Here is a 19,956-nt window from a genome sequence, read left to right on the forward strand (position 1 = left end):
TCACGGTTCATGCGCCTGCTTGATTCTCTGCTTTTCTAATAGACTGAAGTTCTCTTTGGAAGAACTTACCACATCTCTGATAACTGGGGTAGGAAGAGTTAGGAATGTAGAATGGTACGGCTACTGCACCATGACAGTATTTGCCAAATGACAGCAAAAAATTTAATCTGTCAAGGGAAGATGTTTTTGTTTTACCTCTATCAGTTCAAGGTTTAGTGTTCTCTAGAGAACTTTGTTAAGTTCACCATTTCTGTATACATACAATTTTGTTTTAAATCCAGGATCATAAGAGGAAAGACAACGGTGCTACCATTTAATATGAAGTGCCCTGTGCAGTTAGTTTTCCACGAGGCTTTGACTGAACAAATAATTCATCAAAAGAGCTATGCCCAGTGAGCTTTGGCCAACATAGCCCATTTCCAATTGGGCAACAAAATTTCACACTTCTTCAGTTACTCTTGAAGGAAGAGTCTGAAGGCCAGTTGTCACCTTGAACTGAGCCACCTTGCTGGAAGAGAAGTTTGGGGTTTTCTCACTTTTCATCACGGGGTCATTTCAACATGTCGAACTAGAGTTGGGATTTATATTTAATTTCAAATTGGACTGATTTTCTGATATTAGGTATTGAAAACAATGCCAATTGTTTGGTAATCTGTGTATAAACCCAGCAGAATAATAATGAGAACCAGATAGATCTGAGCTTTTCTTACTGAATTTAATATCACTATTAAAAACTTTATTGAAAGCTCTGCTTTGAAGTCTTTTGTTTGAGAAATTGGCAAAATCATTGAATGAAGTAGGAAATAATAAAGCAGCTCACTGGTTATCCTGGTTATTAAAAATTAAAAGATTAAAGATAGGCCGAAGTATGAACATTATAATCTCTGTGTTTACTTAAATATCATTTTTATCTCTGCCACCAACTTGAAAGAAAGTACCCATCAAATAATGGAAAATAAAGACCAGTAGATAGTGATGTACTTTTAGCAAGTTGCTCATCTTGAGCAAGTTGCTTCGACAATTCCACTATGGAGTTTTCTGAAGTTTAAAATAGACATTCGAATAAGTAAATTCATTGGTTCTGTTTACTTTAAAAAAAAATTATAGTTCTATGCAATATTTATCTTTATAAATAAAAATAGAGCTTACCTTAGAAATAAATGTTTAGGTATAAAGATGAAATCTATGAAGGCAAAAGCAATAACATTACCTGACCTGTAAATTATTGTTAAAGAAATCAGTTATGCACAAAGTGCACATTAAGAAATGATAAACAAAGGTCCATTTCCTCTATAACAACCTTAATCCATGTGATCTAAAAAGTCTTCAGCTGGCTGCGATGCCAGTAAACCAGAAACTGCATCATGCTGTGTATGCTAACCTTTTCCACCACTTAGCTATTCTTTCCACTCAGGCAGTATTTATGAATTTGGGATAAGTGCTCTTACCCTTAGATATTTGAGCTTGATCATAATTTATAGTCAAAGTAGACTCTTTTTAAATGACTAAAATTAATGACACATCTTCCTTCCTTCTTTTCTTCCTTCCTTCCATCCATTCATCCATCCCCAAAATGTCAAGCAATTCTACCAAAATTGGAAAAGTTAGTTGAACCTTATTAGGTGTCAGCAAAAAGTGTTTGCCTAATAATACTGATATTTAAGGAAAATGTAGTATAATTTTTCATTAAGGTTAAACTGTATGTTAAAAGAATTATTTTATATCGTTTTAAAATATAAGGTAACTTTTAATAGTATAAGAGTTTATTTTCAGTTTTGTAGTAAATATATAATGATTCCTGAAATTTTGGGAATCATGTGTGGTGCATTTAGCTTGTGTTAGACCTCGTTGGCCAAATGTGTGTCGGGATAATAGCAGGTTGATAGTCATAGTGAGATTCTGCTCATTCTGGCTTTAGAGTGAGATGATTTAATTTTCAGTTCACCCTTTTCCTAGAAGGCGATATTTCTTTCATCTTTGAGCCTTCTCTCAAGACCTCTAAATACATGTAGTCATACTTCCCAAACTGCTGTTAGTCAGTCATGTTGTTCTCCAGAAAATACTGGGACTGACTTGACAGAACTTAGGTTGTTGATTTGTTTTTGGATTCCTGCCCTACATTTTAGTCTTTGTTTCTTAAAGACACTTGAAAAATGTTTTTCCCCTTATTGTGATCACTGTGGAAATAAAAGTGAATTGCTATTTTTACATTTAGAATGGGAAGAAAATTATAAAATAAAATCTTATGAAATACGGTGCTTAAATCCCTCTATGATTTAGGGGGAAAAAATCCTTGTTTTCTAAAGGGTGAGTGGCTCTCTCCGGTTTATTTTTGTTTTGTTTAATCTCTAGGACCTCCCAATTTTCAAGGACACTGTGGGGCCTGTAGCATTTATTTGATGTATGGTTGTATGTGCATATTTTCCCACATCTGTCTCTATGGTCCTACCCTTTGTGAAACTCTAAACCCTGTATTAATGCTTAGTTTGTGATTCATGGCGTTCTGAGAGCAATTATATAATTTTTCTTTGGGTGTTTATTCCGTGTGTACTGTAAAAAAGACACAGGAATTATTTTTTGGTAACCCTGCAGTTGCCTTTTTATTGGTGAATTCCTTTTTCTTTCGCTGTGACCTACCACTGTCACTGTAGGCTCAGTGCCAATTTTGTGAGCCACTGTCTGCTTCAAAATGGAGGCAGGAAGGTATCCATTTTCATCAGGAGGATGACAGTGTTTCAGTCTTTCCGACCATCTGGAGAGAGAAACTTTGAGAGCGAAAGAAAATGGGGATTAAAAATAAATAAGTAAACACACACAGAGAGAAAGAGGGCAGGGGGAGAGGAGAGAGAGAGAGCAAAGAAAGGCAAGGAAAACCAGTTGATAGTTAAACTATACCTTATGAATTAACGCTCTTCTAATATGGTGTCCTGTTTGAAAGAAACATAAACAAGAAAATACACACAGGCTATTTTTATAAAAACTAGTTCCCCAAGTCTCCTGAGTATTAGTAAACGAATGGAAGTAAATGAGATTTTTGGCTCACTTTTAAAGTTTATGGTGCACACAAATACAATAAGCACTAAGGAAGAGGCCCCCTTCTTCCTGTGTACACTCAGATTGTTGGTGGTCTTGTCTAGATCCAGGCTTTTAAAAAATGGCCTTTTTCATGCATCTCTGCAAAAAAGCTGACACTATGGGAATTTAATAGTCCAAGATAGATTTATCGCTTTCTGTGGTCCGGATGCTTCATTTGTGTCCCTCCCCCTCCCTACCTCTATCCCCCCTCCCCCAGTGAAATTTTTAATTGAAAGTTGTACTCTGTCTTTTCAGAGAAGCTGGACTGGGTGCATATCTTTCTGTTTTTACCTTTCATGTGCTCATGGGCCATCTGTGTTTAAAAAGCAGAGATGCTTAGACTCAGGACTACCCCAGGGGTCTTACATAGTATGTTTACAGCTCCACATGGTTGACACTATTGTGGTCTGTGACTGGAAAATCTCATTCCTGGTTATTTTCTGTTCACACAAATTTACTGAACATTCCCCACTGCCTCCTATATTTGAAAGGGGCAGCTTTTCTGGGGTTTTGATCGGTCTTAGACTGGATAAGGTCAGAAATTAGCATTTTGAGCCTGCTTCTTACCAAACAGTGGATGTGGAGATGCTTTGGTCAATGCAGAAAGCAACATTCATTTGGTTCTCCTTCCTCAGGTCTATGCTCCATCAGCAAGCACTGCCGACTACAATAGGGACTCGCCAGGCTACCCTTCCTCAAAGCCAGCAGCCAGCACTTTCCCTAGCTCCTTCTTCATGCAAGGTAAGGCATTTCTGCATCCCAGGGGAATCCACAGGGTTTTCAGATGTAGTGAATGGGACAAAACAGAACACAGACAAGTGGGGAGGCAAATGGAACTTCTTAGGACTGAATTACTTCAAAATGAATTAATGAACCAAAACTTATTTCTAAGACTTTTTTCTTTGAGGCTGTAACTTCTTGAGCAATAATGAGTGGAGGTGAAGGGAGTCTGCCTCACTCAGCGCTGAGGCTGCCGTTGGAATTACAAGATGGACCATTTCAGCATTTTCACCATCCCCACGCCCTTGTGTAGTTCAAAGTGTTTCAGCTTAGTCTCTGTTTTGAGCATCCTGCATTTAGTCGGGTTAATCCTAGGAATATTTCAACCACCTTTTAATTCCATTTAAAGGTGATGTGAACACTTAAGGTGAAGTGGTCCTGTCTAAAGGTTGGAATAGTACATGGCGAAAACTCAGTCCCAACATGCTAACTCATTTTGGGTGAAAGGCCCAACTTTTGAGGAGCCAGACAACAAATGCAGAAAAATGTAGCTTCATGGTCAATAAACCATATTTGTTCTTCTACTTGTCCAGTCTATTTAATGAAAAGCAGATGGGTGTTGTGTCCCCCAGAGTATATTTATTGCCCCTGTAGAACAGCTTCTTTCTGCTGCCTTGGAAAGACTAAGGTGGTTAAAATGTGACAGCAGCTACTCTTAAGAATGGACGGTTCAGAGGATGCAGCTCAGGGCTCCATCCCTGATTTTGCCCGTGATACTTATTTTCAAAATGTAATGATCTTAAAAAAAAAATGTAATGATATTGTTGCCAACTTACCCTGAATTTAGATATAGAGTTTACCAAGCAGCCCTGTATGCAGAAACTTAACTTTTTTTGCCTGGGTAGGAGCACTTCATTTAGAGTGTGTCTTGCTGAAGTGCCACGGGACTTCCCTCTTTATGCTACTCCAAGAAGTGCCAAGTCACAGGAAAAGAACGTAGTTGGAGCAGAAAGTTCCAGGGGAACAGCATGATATCTCACACATTGATAACAGTGAGCACTCTCAAAGTCTTCCTGATGAAAGGGGACTTATCTTCTTTCCCTTCAGAGTGTTCGCTTTCTTAGATTGCCAGTTCACATGTGAGATTCCATGGAAAATCTATAAAATTGAATGAAATGGGTCTCTTGGGAATAGAGAGAATTTGCTCCACACATAATGGATTCTCATGTTCATGAGGATCCTTGATCTTCAAGATCCATCCTAGATGAAACTCTCAAAGAGGCACAGCAGGTTGGTCATGACAAAGGGCTTACCACTTTTAGCTACAAATAGCAGCTGCCTCTGATCAGCTCCCCTCTCTGTAAGCATGGGAGAAATTGAGCTACAGGTGCTCACAGGTGTCAACTTAGGGATTCATCACTCCAAGTAGATTTTCATTGAGGAAAGTGACAGATTTCTTTGATCTGCCTTGCTTGAACTATGCATGTTGTAGGGGAGTCCAGGTAGATCGAAACAGGAGGTGCCTTTTCGTAGCAACCCACACAAAATGTGGGGAACAAATTTGTTCTTCTGCATATGAACACCCCCCCAAAAAAACAACAACAAAAAACTGAGTTGACATTTATGATGAGCACAATTAATTTGCACGCATCTAATTCTATTCTTCAAAACAACATTATGCCAAGATCATGGGATGTGATAAATATTAATTTACTGTGAAAAGCATAATTTATGTAAAATGTGTATTTATATAAGTCTGCACTGAGTAGAACATTCTGCGTTAACAATCCTGAATGTACTGCCCCCCATGCATCACACTGTCAGAATGTTTCAAAAGGCTCTTATTCAATGACATATATTCTCAATTTATTTGTCAAATGTGCCTTCTATTTAAAATGTTAGTGGTCTTCAACTTCATATTTGAATTTACGGTGACATTTAAACTTCTGTAATCTGAGGACTCCGTCTAAAGCACATTGAATGATAACTTCTTAAAATTCCTGTGTTTTATATGACAAATCAGGAACGGTGGCATCATGATCCTGTCTCACACCAGCTTCCTTCAATAGAGGGATGCAGTGGTACCCTGAGAATTTAGTGGTTAAAATTATGCAATTAAGGCAAAAGATATTCGGAGATTGTCTAAGGCATATTTTAAACTTACTACTGTGGCCTCTTTATTTTTAACTTTAATTTCCATCTCCTCATTAAAACTCTAAAAGTTGTCAAAATCACAGACAGGATTTTGCTTCTTGGTTCTTGAAGAAAGAAATCTACCATCTCTTCCTGTCTGTTCTGAAACTAGTCCCATCCTGAGATTCAAACTTCTGGGTTTAAACACTCAGTGAAAATCAGCTTCATGAAATACATTATCAGATTTAACTTGCCTATTACCTAAATTTTTAAAAGGCTTTGTTAAATAAAATGTTATGGGGAAATAACCATATTTCTGAGAACCAATTCCTGCTATCCATTTAGTACCCAACTGATTTCCTGGTCTATATCCAGCACTTAATAATTTTTGTTTAACTATTGAAAGAATAGAAACCATGTATAAGGTCAGGGAATGGAAAGAATCTGTAGGACTATTCTTAATCTGGTGTTCACAAAAGATTAATTTCATTGTAAAAGATATTCACATAGTTGCCATATAGTTTGAAATCTCTTTTTTGTTATTTTTTTTATTTATATATAACAGCGGAATGCATTACAATTCTTATTACACATATAGAGCACAATTTTTCATATCTCTGGTTGTATGCAAAGTATATTCACACCAATTCATGTCTTCATACATGTACTTTGGATAATGATGATCATCACATTCCACCATCATTTCTAACCCCATATCCCCTCCCTTCTCCTCCCACCACTCTGCCCTATCTAGAGTTCATCTTCCCATGTTCCCTCTCCCTACCGCTGAATGATGAGCACAGTTAATTTGCACACATCTAATTCTCTTCTACATTCGGCATTTAGTTGAAACCTCTTCTTAACTTATAAATAATTTTGTAAAATCCAGGGGTTCTCAAAATTCTCTATAGCATCGTATCTACCTCATAATATGATTGTACTCTTTAAATTGCTACTAAAGGTTGAAGACAGCTGTATACCTCTATACCAATAAAAATAACCATAACCTAGAGTCCTCTTCCCTACATATCATAATTATAATATCAATTCTATTATGAATGTTACAAAAATAAAATCAAACCTTTTCAATCAGATGTTTTGTGTTTTTTTTTTTTTTTTTACATATTTCATTGTAGGCTTTTAAAACTTGTAAACGTGCCAGCTCTATAATGTCTCAGGTATTTTATTTTTACCTCAAAGTTCAGGAACAGTTTAATTTTGTAGTTGATTTTTATTAAAAAAAAAAAAGTTGGGGGCGTTGGTCAGAGATTTTTAAGAAATGTTTCTTCAGTATTCATTACCTTGCCGACTTAACGTAATGCTGCTGTAGAAACATGCTCTTTTACAATTGAGCTCTTACTAAAAGCAGTAACTTTGTTAAATGTTTCTGTTTGTTTGATAATGCGGAGCCACTCGGGGGGGAAAATAATGATGACTGTCTTCTGATGTAATTAGCTAACCAACACCAAGATGAATACACAACAGGCGGTCATTTTCAAGTATATGAAAAACCCCTATTCTATAAGGCAAGGCTGAATGCCTCAGAAAAGTCATGGTTTTCTTTGTTCTTTACAGATGGCCATCACAGCAGTGACCCTTGGAGCTCCTCCAGTGGGATGAGTCAGCCTGGCTACGGAGGAATGTTGGGCAATTCTTCTCATATTCCACAGTCTAGCAGCTACTGCAGCCTGCATCCACATGAGCGTTTGGTAAGGTGGACTTTTACAGGGATGGGGAGAACAGGGCTCCTGTGTGAAACCTCAGCTCTGTCTTCTCATGGGTGTGCACAAGACTCTGCAAATAAATGCAGTCGCGCCACATTCCCATTATTCTTACTGTTGTATGTTTTTCTGATGAAGACCTGACAGTCAGGTTACCTTTGGAAGCCCTCTAGATCCTCTTTGTCATTGTCCTCTTGTTTATGGTATTTCAATCTGTGCTTTCCTTATCATAGCCTCAGTTTCTTTTGGTAAGGACACACAATCTATTCAAGTGACAGGATTTCAGCTGTGGTTCCTTTTCCTGTTTTGGTTCTCTGAGCTTTTCTAAGATATTCATCAGAGGACAGGGCCACTCAGTGGACTTTGGAGTAGCTTGTATGCATCACATAGGGGCATTTCCATGTCAACTTTGACCTGCCGTGGAGCATGCAAAGGAAAGACTTTGTATTTTCCAGGTTCTCCCATCAGTAACAGGAACTACGGGGTTCCACATAGGAGAGATTCCATTTTTCTACATTTCTGGGTTTTTTTTTTTTCCCATATACCTCAGTCTGCCATGGATACTGCTCTGCTATACTCCAGGTAGAAAGCGCTGGGCCATAAGATGTTAAGTCTGTCATTACTGAAAGTTTCCACTCTGTCCATGGTCTGTACTCTCATCCCTCCTAAAAAGAAATCTATTTATCCTAAGGAAGCAACTCAAATGACTGTTTATAGACTGAAAAATTACCACAGTCCAGAATCCACTTAGGAATTTAAGTCTACCATTAAGTGAAACAGAAGAGTCTTGGTTATGAATTAGTTTGGGGGTACAAATCAGATGGGGCTCAAATCCCTTGTGCAGTGATTTAGTGTTAAAAAAAATGTCTGGACCTCAAATCTACCAATGCAAAAGGACATGGCCAGTCCTGGTGCAAGTGGTACTTGAATCACTTCTCTTTCTGTCCCAGTTTGCACATTTTGTTCTCCTCATGTCCACATTTACGATTTTTCCTCTGATTTTTGTGGTCTTTCCTCTTGTGTTTAACTGCTTCACAGAGTGAAAAGGGGTCTTACATTCTACTCTCACAACCATAAAGACTCTAGAAGTTTATACTCCTGATATCCTTGGATGTGCATATTTAATTAGTCCTAGGGATGGAGGCATCACATGGTCGATTAGCCTATGCATTCCTGAGGGGCCAATGGTAGAGAAGGAATTGGCCTTTTTGTCTCATCTCCCAAGTTCATGTGTGTAAATCACAAACTATCTCACATTTTAGCCCATTTTCAGTAAAGAGCAGATGATTGACTTTCAAATTTCCTCTTCTCCCACCTCTTACATAGAGGTATTGGAGTGAAAACTTATAGAAATATCAACTGTTATTATTCTAGAATTTCTTTTGGCTAACATTTTTACTTCTCCACCATCATTTTCCACTTCTCTAGGAACCCCCATGAGCAAACCTAGCAAAGTTTTGATTACAAATAAAAGTTGGGAGCCCTCTCCTCGTATGTTGGAATTTCCATCTTCTGAAAAAGCTGTCTATTTGATGTTTGATTTCCTTCTTTCCTGTAATTTTTTTTTCTTTCATTTCCTGTCATTCTCTAGAATTTTGCAGTAAGTGATTTCATTTTAAAACCCAGGTAACTCCATGGCGTGGGGAAGGATATCTTTAAAATACGCTTACATGCACAAAAAGTGTAATTTCAAAATAGAAAACAACTACGAAAACGTTTTAGTGACCCCAAACAATATTACCCACCAGGAAGAAAGATCATTTTGAAGAAACAACCCTAAAGACTGCATGAGAAGTTAAATTTGCAATGTCACTTGTCCATCACAGAGCACCAGGTTTTCCTTCTTAACCCGATTAGCTAGCAGATTTCAGAGAGTAGGGTTTTGTCTTAAAGAGTAAATGAATAAAGTTTATGGGAAGATATTTTACTGAGTTTCCCCACTGAGAGTGGAGCTGTTGAATTATATACTAGTTGTCATTGTAATTTCAGTATTTAACCATATGAAAATCTCTTGGTGAAGTGACTTAAAGAATCTGATGCTGACTGAGAATAATTTGAATATACCGTGGCAGTCAGTGTCTTTTCACTTGAAAATAGAAATAGTTCCTTATGATTTTAGTCTGTAGCATTTGCCTAGTCTCATTCTGAATAAAGGGATGGTGGAAGAAAGAGAACTTTCTCTGGATTATGTTGGGGATAATTTGACCACGTATATATTATCTCTAAAGTTAAAACGTTTTAGAGACATTATTGCTATCATCACTTTATGCCATGTTTTGATAGAATGTGTAATTACAAAGCTTGAAGTCCACGTGTTTCAATAGTGATTGTCAAGTCCTATTTTAAGCCTTTAAATCCCCTTTACAGCATCAGCCTGTGCCACAGGAGCCCACAGCTGATCACTATTGTTGCAAATGCACACACAAAATCACCCAGATGAATGGAGTTTGTGGTTAAGCTTTGGAATGGGTTGTTGCAGAAGATTTAAGTTTGGAGTGACTTGGCAGAGTTCTTTTTAAAAATAGGATGGAGTCCTCACTGTCTGGCATGGTCTCTGCCCTACAGAGTGAAATAATGTAGGAGATTTAAAATTTTAATATGATGAAATTTCTATTGTCTTTTACTTTTTGTAACATAAATCATTTGGCCCAGTGTTTCTCAATGAGGAGTGATTTTGGCCCTCTGGGAACCTTTGGCAATGTCTGAGGACATTTTTGTTGTTGTAGCTAGGAGGTAGGTGCTACTGCAATCTAGTGGGTAGAGGCCAGAGTTGTGGTAAATGTAATGCACAGGAGACCAGCATGGAAGATCAATAATGCCAAGGCCATGGAACCCTACCTTAGCCCAAAACATGATTTTATTTCTTAGTATGTGCTACCAGTATTATATTTTTGTAATTTTTAGTTTATCAACCCATAAGTTGATAAAAAAAATCACCAAGCAAACATTTCCAACACTTGCTCTGTCAGTAGATTCTAAATACATTATCATGAGTATCAGAAGTAAAAAGAGCTGGGCGAGACTGTAATCCCAGAGGCTCAGGAGGCTGAGATTGGAGGATGGCGAATTCAAAGCCAGCCTCAGCAATGGTGAGGTGCTAAGCAGTTCAGTGAGACCCTGTCTCTAAATAAAATACAAAATAGGGCTGGGGATGTGGCTCAGTGGTTGAGTGCCCCCTGAGTTACATCCTCAGTACCAAAAAAAAAAAAAAGTAAAAATAAACAGTGGGCTTGGAAAGCCACAAGCATTCACTTTATCATGTGCCCCTTGTGCCTTCGTAGCAAGCAAAACAGACAGTAATAGATGGACGAAGAGACTAAGAGAACCTCTTAGAGTTGATCTCTAAATCCTCTAAAAGAGACGTTACTCTCATATCACTAATGTTCTCTGTGGTGTGTTTATTATGTCTCTGAGTGACAGTAGTTTTCAAGATACTTTCACTGAAAAGTAATCTAGTTATAAATCTCATTAATTTCTTTCAGCATCTAATTTTCTGAATCTCTAAAAATAACTGATTTAACAGGATTGCATTGGTTTCCCCCATTAAAAATCTATGGGGATTAATTTTTCTTTTTATTCTCTGCACTCAGTGGTTACCCTTTGTGTGTCAAATCCCAAATCACTGTCCATTTTATATAAAGTTCAAGGGGTCCAAAATCTCACTGATAAAATTATCCTTTCCCTGTGTCCTCTTCTGATTATAATATTATTTAATATTTTGTGTAATTCTATTCCTCTTTTTAGGTTTTCACACACTTAGGACTGATTTATAGTTTGTCTCTTTTCCAAAATCTTAGCAAGGAGTAGGGCTGTGTAGAAGTGAAGTCATACCGTCTCATTTTCTTTTTTATTTCTTTTTCCACGTTGTTCCTTTTTTTCTATTTTATTATAGTCTTTAGCCCTAAAGCATAAATGACTCTAACCTTGCTCTTTCAAGATTGGTGTCCCTTGGCCTGCCTAGTTTTCAGGTTAGCTTTGCTGCAGAATGGGCCCACTTTATTATTCTTAGAGAAAATTCCATGGACTACTTAGGAAATTCAAGTGTCAGGTAAAACGGAGTTTAACAAGTAGCCTAAGGAATTTTTTGTTCAGGGAAAGAGTCCATGAACCGTAAAAGCTCAAAAGGCACTCTCAGGAACTTGGAGCAGTTTAAGCTTACCCTATGTATCCTTTTTCTGAAATCTTTTTGTTTTTTTCTTATTTCTTTTAATCAAGGATTAAACCCAGGGACAGTTAACCACTGAGCCACATCCCCAGCCCTTTTTATTTAGACACAGAGTCTTGCCGAGTTGCTTAGAGCCTCATTAAGTTTCTGAGGCTGGATTTGAACTCACAATCCTCCTGCCTTGACCTCCTGAGCCACTAGGATTATAGACATGCACCACCATGTCTGTCTCTCTAAAGTCTTTTAAGTTGGACTATTTTAGATGTGCAGGGGTAATATTTTCAAAGACATCCATGTATCATTGGTGAATCCAGCTCTAAAATGTAGATTGATTTTCTAGACCATTTAGTTTTCTCTCAAATATGCCATGATCTCAAGCTTTTGTTTATTAAACTGTGATAGCAAACTGTTCCTTGAACCTACAGTGTCATTGTGTGTTAGCACTCAGCCATAAGTTGTGACATGCAAAAACCCCAACTTCATTCTCTGTCCTTCAGGAGTTGATAGCATATTTGGAAATGGACTTGAAAGAGCCTGAGTGACAGGTAACAGGGTTGAGCGTTAAATGGCACAGTTGCATTAGGAACTCCTAGAAGGGAAGAGACCATGGTAGAGCTAGAAGTCATAAGGCAATAAGTCTTCTAGGAAGAGCAGAACTCAGAGTGGTTCTCAAAATCAAGAGGGAACCACCAAGACACTAGATTCTCTCTTTCTGAGCAAATTGTACCCTTAAGAATCCCTGAATATCAACATTATATTTGATCTGTAATTTAAAATTAAACAATTTTCACAGCATCTCCAATAATATTATAATCCATAGTCCTTCAATATAATTATATACAAGGAAAAAGTTTATTTTATCTTAAATATCTTTCTTTTACATCTACAACACATTCAAATGTTTATGAGAATAACTTATTAAATACCTTTTTATCTTGAAAAGAAAAATAGGCTGGTGTGCCTTTGTAAATAACCATGAACCTTTAGTGATGTTCTCATTGGCAGATAGGTGGATTGTGTCTAATTTACTGCCTTATGGCCTCTGTGATCTGCCACAAGCAAAGACACATTTTGGACAACTAGTTTAGCAACCGAACTCAAAGCTCATCCTTAAATAAAATTAATGTCTAAAATAACATGTGATTTTCATAGTCATCCACGTGGATAGGGCATACAAAGAAAGAATTCAAGTCAAAATCCATCATTCTCAGTTCAGATTGGCTCAGGCTTGCTTAGGACAGCCACTGGGAGAGGCCTTTTCATGTTGATATTTGGGGGAGGGATATAAGCATTAGTGCTTTTTAAATTCTTGTCCTTCACCATTTTATTCTTGCTGCTGAGATTCAGAAGGATAATCCACTTTGACAGGAAGATTTTAAACTGGTTACTCTTTGCCATTTAGTGTGCAGAAGGTTTGATGAAGTATAATTTAAATCTATGGCTCTTACTGTTTGTTTTATGTGTTATTTAGTGAAATCAGTTCAACTCTACCAATAGGCCATGAAAATAACAGGAGAAATGGTATTTTATGTGTCTGAAGTCTTGGAGATGATTTTGAACCATGACTTGTAGACTTAGAGGTTGGGATCATTTTTTGGTGTCCTGTGTTGCCATGGTATGCCTCGACATTTGATGCAAACCCAAACCAACTATGCTATCTGTGTATTTTGTTATTTGAAAAATGAAAGCTGTCAGGTCTAAGCAAGATGTGTGCTTACCTGTTTTTGAAATTCTGAAAGCTTATCTCCATTGCAGAATGGAGAGTTTTGAAAGAAGTATTAGAAAACGCACTCACTAAGTATTTTGTGATTGAATGTGGCTCCTTTCTCTCCTTGCTCTAGAGCTATCCATCACACTCCTCAGCAGACATCAATTCCAGTCTTCCTCCGATGTCCACTTTCCACCGTAGTGGCACAAACCACTACAGCACCTCCTCCTGCACGCCTCCTGCCAACGGGACGGACAGTATCATGGGTGAGTCCACGTCAGGGTTGATAATGCCGGGCCGCTCTTTACCCGTAGAACTGAACAGCAGGCAAGCAAAGACACTTGTCACCCAACGGAATGGACAGACAAGTGAATCAAACAGAAGTAATCACTGGCTTGATCATAACCATGGTTTTGGTCCTAAAAAACTGAAATCTGGCTTCTTTGTCCATTAGAAGACATTACGTTTAACAAGGGTTTAAGTAGACCCAAACTCACTCGCTTCTCACACTCTCGGTGAACACAGTGAACCTCTCTTAAGACCATCCCTGGACGACAGGTGAGAAAGGGACCAGAATAGCTCTTAACAGTTGTCATTTGCCACTTCCCAGATCCATTTCTCTGCTAAGTCCTTAGCCATGACGGTGACACCCTCCTCCTGTGAAATGGTTCAGGTGACTCTTGATAGCGAGGTGCGCTCAGGCCTCTGGAGAATGTGGCATAATGGAGTGCTTCTGGCAGGAGAGTGTTCTCTTTCAAGAGAGAAGATGGCTGGCATCAGAAGGCCAGAAAGAACTGGGTACTCCTCTGTAATGAGTTAAGGGCCAAGAAGATCGTCCCTGATTGTCATGACTTGCCTTGTGGTCCTCACCTTCAAGCAGGTGGTTGCCCACGAGTACTCTCCTCCTGAGGGAAAATCTAGGCAGGGGGTCCCGCTACCCTAGAGGGAGGCAGCTGCCACTCCTGGATCTGCCCCGACGGCTTCCATCCACATGGGCAGCAAGCTCCATCTTGGCATTACCTGCCCTCCTTGAAACCTGACTTCCTTGGCCACTACTCCCTCTGGTTCTAGTTCAGTCCACATTTCCCTTGGCCTCATAATCATTCCCAGAGGGTCACTAATGAGAATACTCTAGAATCTGTTTTTGAGAGAACATTGTGTGACAGAATAATGCTGCTATTTATCCTTCTTAGTTCTTGACAGTTTTTTCTTTTTTTTTTTTTTTTGATGGTCTGTAGAACTTTTGGAAGTGGTGTGAATCACTTATGTGGGAGCGTTTTTTGATGAAGGAGATGCATTTTGAAATGTTGCAAATATAATTCCTGCCTAAATAATACCTTCTCTGCTTATTCGGTAATTTATTTCACTCTTGGGGTGATCCATCTAGCAGCCCTCCACTATCATGTCTCACTGAGAAGCCAGTTTAGGAAAGAGTTTCCATTTCCGTGACTTAATAATAAAACTTCTAGGAGTATGTTACACCATTTTGACCTTGGAGAGCTCTGGACAGAGGTCACATGGGGAAGTTTCTTAGCTCTCAGTGCACTTTTGGCAGATTTGAAAAACAAGAAGAAAGAAAAGTGCAGAACTGAAAGAGAGAGAAAAGCATATTTCACTTCAGTGCGGTTTGACAAATGGAAAGCCCCTTTCTGCTGTCATGAGATCTGGTTATAAAGGAGAATGACCAGTCATTCATCCTCTTACATGACAGATTTCCTGTCTAGTTGTGGTTTGAGTAATTTTCTTTTTTAGGAAGGTATGAAGGTGGAGCAGACCCTTGAGTTGAGGAATACATACTTAGGCTCTGTTAAAAAAAAAAAAAAAAGTAGATTAATCTGCAAAACAATCTTCCTGGTGGGAAAGGCACTATGACTTAGGAAGAAAGAGATATTACGCGATCATGTAAATCATCCTTGGTGAGCTCTGGGCAGCTTAGCCACAGGCACAGTGGGAGTGAGATCTACTTGGTTTCAACTGGTGCCTCATCATGAGCTTGTCAATACACAGGACTGTCCTCTTAGTGGGTCTGGGTCCAGTGGAGCCATATGCGGCTTCTGCATTTTAAGGATGGGTTTAACTTGTTAGAGACTACAGAACCCTGCTAAGGGTCTAGAAAGTAATAAAAGAGCTCTAATTTGAAAAGAGGAAAGTATATACGATTTTTGAAAGCCAGAAAAGGAATTTTTAGGAAATGTATTATATGAAATATCTCACAATAATGCATGTATTTGTCAAAATCCATTAGCAGAATATGAAAAAGTTTATAATCTTTTAGGATGTAACTAGCTATGACAGTTCAGCTTTTTGGAGGAATAGGCTACCATTGATTTGCGTAAATGCAGAAAGCACTTTAAGGTTCCTAGAATTCTAGAATGTTCTCCCTTAAAAATAACATGTCCTCCAATTCTTTAAGTACAAAGAAAATTTAAGGATGATGATAAGCCTTCTTACTGCGCAGTGTTCCCAAGGATCATGTTTCTTTCCACTTCAGTTTTCTTAGACTTCAGTTTGGTTTTTAGTGGGTGGTTGAAGGCAGCAATGGCACCATGTCTGTATGACAAGAAAAGAAGCTTTCTCTTCTGGTGTTAGTGATACTTCACTAACAAACTGTATGGATTAATAGGATACATCTGTAGACTTTTGAAAATATTTGGCGTACATTCACTCATTCTGAAATGCAGGAAATAAAGAAATATTACGTTGCCTATATCTCGAAGAACAAACAGAGCTAATTAAATAATTGGTAAATAGGGAACACATAGCCTGACACATGTTTGAGATTACACACATGATTCTGTAGAAAATAACTGTAAGCAATACTAATGCCATAAGAATGGGGCTCAAGCACTAACACATGGATGTCACATTTTTCAAGTTTTCTTGGTAAAAAGTTTCAAGGCAGTGCGATCTTTTTGAATGCATGGCATTGATGTCTCAGGAAGCGGCCTTCTCAATTCCGAAAACCAGGTCTGCTTCTCAGTTTTATGTGGCAGTGTGCTTCTTAGTGGTCAGCAGTTGTCCCGAAATGAGAGTAGTCTAGCCCAGGGCCTGTAGAGTGAGACTGGCGCTCTGGAGCCATCAGACAGTAACCTCTGTGTAACTGCACACTGAATTCTTGTCCATCTTATGCATTTCACAGAGGGAAAGTGCTCACTGAGGTTTGGGGTAGTTATTTGTTTTTCTTAGAAGAAGTGACCATTGTTTCGTTGTTTTATTTTTCTCTTGTCTTTTAATCCTCAGTATTGTTTTTTGAGAAACCTTTAGGAAGTAATCAAACTTAGATTATATTAATGAGAGGGTTTTATTTTTTAAATGATGCGTTCATTCATGAATCAATGAGAGAATTGAAGACTGAAATATTTTATTTGTGATATGCAGTCTGCTCTCAAACCTTGTTAGCAAGCTCTGGAGATGATTTTACCCATTTCTGAATTGAAAGAGGGTCTTAAGTACCCTGGAATTATATGAAAGTGATAGGTAGAACACAGCACAGATTCACAGTAGCTCAGCTGGTGTAGCGCCCCATTAAGGAGAGAAGCTTTTAGGTTACCAGCATTAGAGTCCTTCAACTTGATTCCTAAAACCCTTTTAATGTTATGCTGCTGGTATATCTCAAAAGCAGAGCAGTTTAATTCCTGTGCATGTGAGCATACATACAGAGGAGGAAAGTTAATAAATGATTAGTACAAGCTAGAGAGAACAGAAATGACTACAGGAAAGTAGCCACGTGCATTTTGCTATCCACGTATTTCCTTCCTAACTGCTGTATGTAGCCCTTCCTGACCAGAAGTAAGAGGACCCTTGACCATAGCCCAGTCCACTGAAACTTTTCAAGCTGAGAGCCTCTGAGCACTCTCTCCAGCTCCCCACAGGGAGTTGCCATCTGTGTACATTCACAAAATGTACCCCTTGTGGCTAGGGGCTCAACATCCTCCCTTCCCCTTGGAAGGAATCAGGCATATAACTAACACAATGGATATAATAACTATTGTTGTTTTATTAGTCTTCCACTGGCCCGCTTCCTAATGCAAGATATTTCCTATGTTTTCAAAGCTCAAACCAAGTAGTGTTGAAGGAACAGACTACCAAGATTGATTTAATACACCATGTGCTGAAGATTACTCTGAACTATCTAGCTGGATCATGAATTAATCTGGCTAACAACTTTCACTTCTAATGACATGTTTGTATGACATGATACATTTTAGGATGTGACTTTCTAGCGGAAACATTGTGTCCCTTTTCCCTGGAGGACCTGGTTTCACAGTCATTTTATTATTAGTCACATAACATTCACTTTGTATTTTACAAGGATCTTGAGCCTTCAGATACAGTTGGGTGATGACCAGGCACAGAGTAAAAGAGTAATGTGAGTTGTATCCAGCAGCATCATGTTGGGTGTTTGGTAGTTACAGAGACCACCAAGGCAGAACCACAAGCGAGTCTCATTTAAGTCCTCTTCACCGTTTCCTGCACATGGTCACAAGCGCGCCCCTCCCCACCCCCGTTTCATTCCTTGGAATCCTTCCTACTCTGTATTCCAGCATTGCAGACCATATTCGAGTTTTTCTTCTAAAAATGCCACAGTAGCAGGAGTGCTGGAAATACTCCCCTTTCGCTCATCTTCACAGACAAGCTCAGGGCATCGTAATGCTGCTCCTACTGGTTTTATGACATAAGGGTCACTCGGACACAGTTCAGAGAAACTTCATGCTAAAGCAGTTGTCCTCGCTAAGGCAAACACACCACGGATTGCACTTCTTGTTCCTTTGATGTCTTCATGATGTTCCCGGCCTCAGGTTATGAGTGTGCAATAAAAGGGAAACACATTTTCCAAATTCTGATTTTTTTCAAAACTTGATCCCCAGGCACCACTCATCCCAGTGTTTTGTTTCGGGTGTGTTCTGAAGGGAATTGCCACTTCCCCAAAGCGAAGGCCAAGACAGAGGGTGGTCCAGCACGCAGCCCGGCTCCGAGGCCCTGCTTGCCGCTTCATCTTCCAGCCGGCCACAGCACCTGTGATCTGTCCTGCTGAACAATTCTTGGGTGGCTGGCAGTGTCGAATCCTCCTACAAAATTACAGTTCCTCTTCATAACTGCTCATCTCCCATCCATATTTATGTTGCCACTCGATTCAGAGGCTCATTATTTTTTCTCTTGAGCAAGAGAAATCAATTAGAACCAAACTAATGCAAGGAATCCATACAGCCCTTCCCAAGTGAAGGCCATATTTCTGTGACAAGGGGTATTTGGGTAATTGCTGATGATATAAGTTGACCAAAACTTAGGCTTGGAGAGTAATCAGGTACTGATATAGTAAAGCTGAAAATGTAAATTTGATACATGTTTTGCTAAACATGATTCATTTGTTTAAGGAGGAGGAGGAGGAGGGGAAAAATTGGACCATTTGAGATTAAAAGTATATTCCTTTTCTGATTCCGTATGCCCTTTGATATGTCCGTCATACACAAAAAAGAGAGAAATCTCTTAAGAGAAGGACCCATTTCACTTAACATGTTCAGGGAATCTTGAACATGTGTCCCCTCCAGGGTGTCCTGGAACAGAACAAAAGGCATTCCCAGTGAGAGGGTGAACTGGCCCCAGTAAACTTCTTTGAAATTTAAGCCCTGGGGTTTGGCGGTCCAGCTGTTGCAAGGTAACATGGCCTCATGTTAAAAAATACTCTGTTCTTATAGTGACTTCCATGAGTAGCCTTTGTAGTTTTCTGAAACATTTTCATGACAAGTTGAGGTAAGGAACTGGTTCTATTTCTGGTACTACTTCCTGAGTCTTAGTATCTCTGTTTATAAAACCGACACTAAGAGAAAGCTTAGTTAGAAAGGTTTTCTGCTATAAGAAATCATAACAGGAATATCTTATCTCTTCTAAAGTATGATTTTGTGTGATATATAATTTATTTTGTAAAATTCTTTAAATTATTTTTATTGGTTTTCAATTCTTCCTGTTTGGTTTCATGAATTTTCTTTTAAAAAATTAATAATTCTCATTTTTAAATTGTTCAAAGGAAGAATTGATCTTTTAAAATTTAAGCCCTTTTGAAAACTACTTCTGTGGCAAATTTTTACCTGTAATTAAACAATATCTTGGTTTTTTTTTTTTTTTTTAGGTGTAGGTTTCTTTGTTAGATAAGGCGATTCCCCGCCCCCCCTATCCCAATGTGGCTCCTAAATCTTACACTTCATGAAGATCTGTATTCATATCAAGCAGATATCACAAATTATTTTCATTGCTCACTCGAATTTTTTTTTTTGGGGGGGTGAGGGTACCAGGGATTGAACTCAGGGGCACACAACCACTGAGCCATATCCACAGCCCTATTTTTTGTATTTTATTTAGAGACAGGGTCTTCACTGAGTTGCTTAGCATCTCACCGTTGCTGAGGCTGGCTCTGAACTTCAGGATCCACCTGCTCA

The 19,956-nt window shown here is 38.6% G+C and overlaps 1 protein-coding gene across 26 annotated transcripts in view; it reads left to right on the forward strand.

The window, feature by feature from the left end:
- Tcf4 (transcription factor 4) overlaps nt 1-19,956 on the forward strand; it is a 348,091-nt gene that overhangs the window by 287,800 nt on the left and 40,335 nt on the right. For all 26 annotated transcript variants that reach the window (XM_048806171.1, XM_048806164.1, XM_048806170.1 and 23 more), the window contains 3 exons: nt 3,711-3,816; nt 7,504-7,637; nt 13,656-13,788. In XM_048806171.1, the coding sequence (XP_048662128.1) occupies nt 3,711-3,816; nt 7,504-7,637; nt 13,656-13,788 (373 nt within the window). The remainder of the gene's footprint in view (nt 1-3,710; nt 3,817-7,503; nt 7,638-13,655; nt 13,789-19,956) is intronic.

Source organism: Marmota marmota, unplaced genomic scaffold, assembly GCF_001458135.2.
Source record: "Marmota marmota marmota unplaced genomic scaffold, marMar, whole genome shotgun sequence".
Taxonomy (NCBI): Eukaryota; Metazoa; Chordata; class Mammalia; order Rodentia; family Sciuridae; genus Marmota; species Marmota marmota.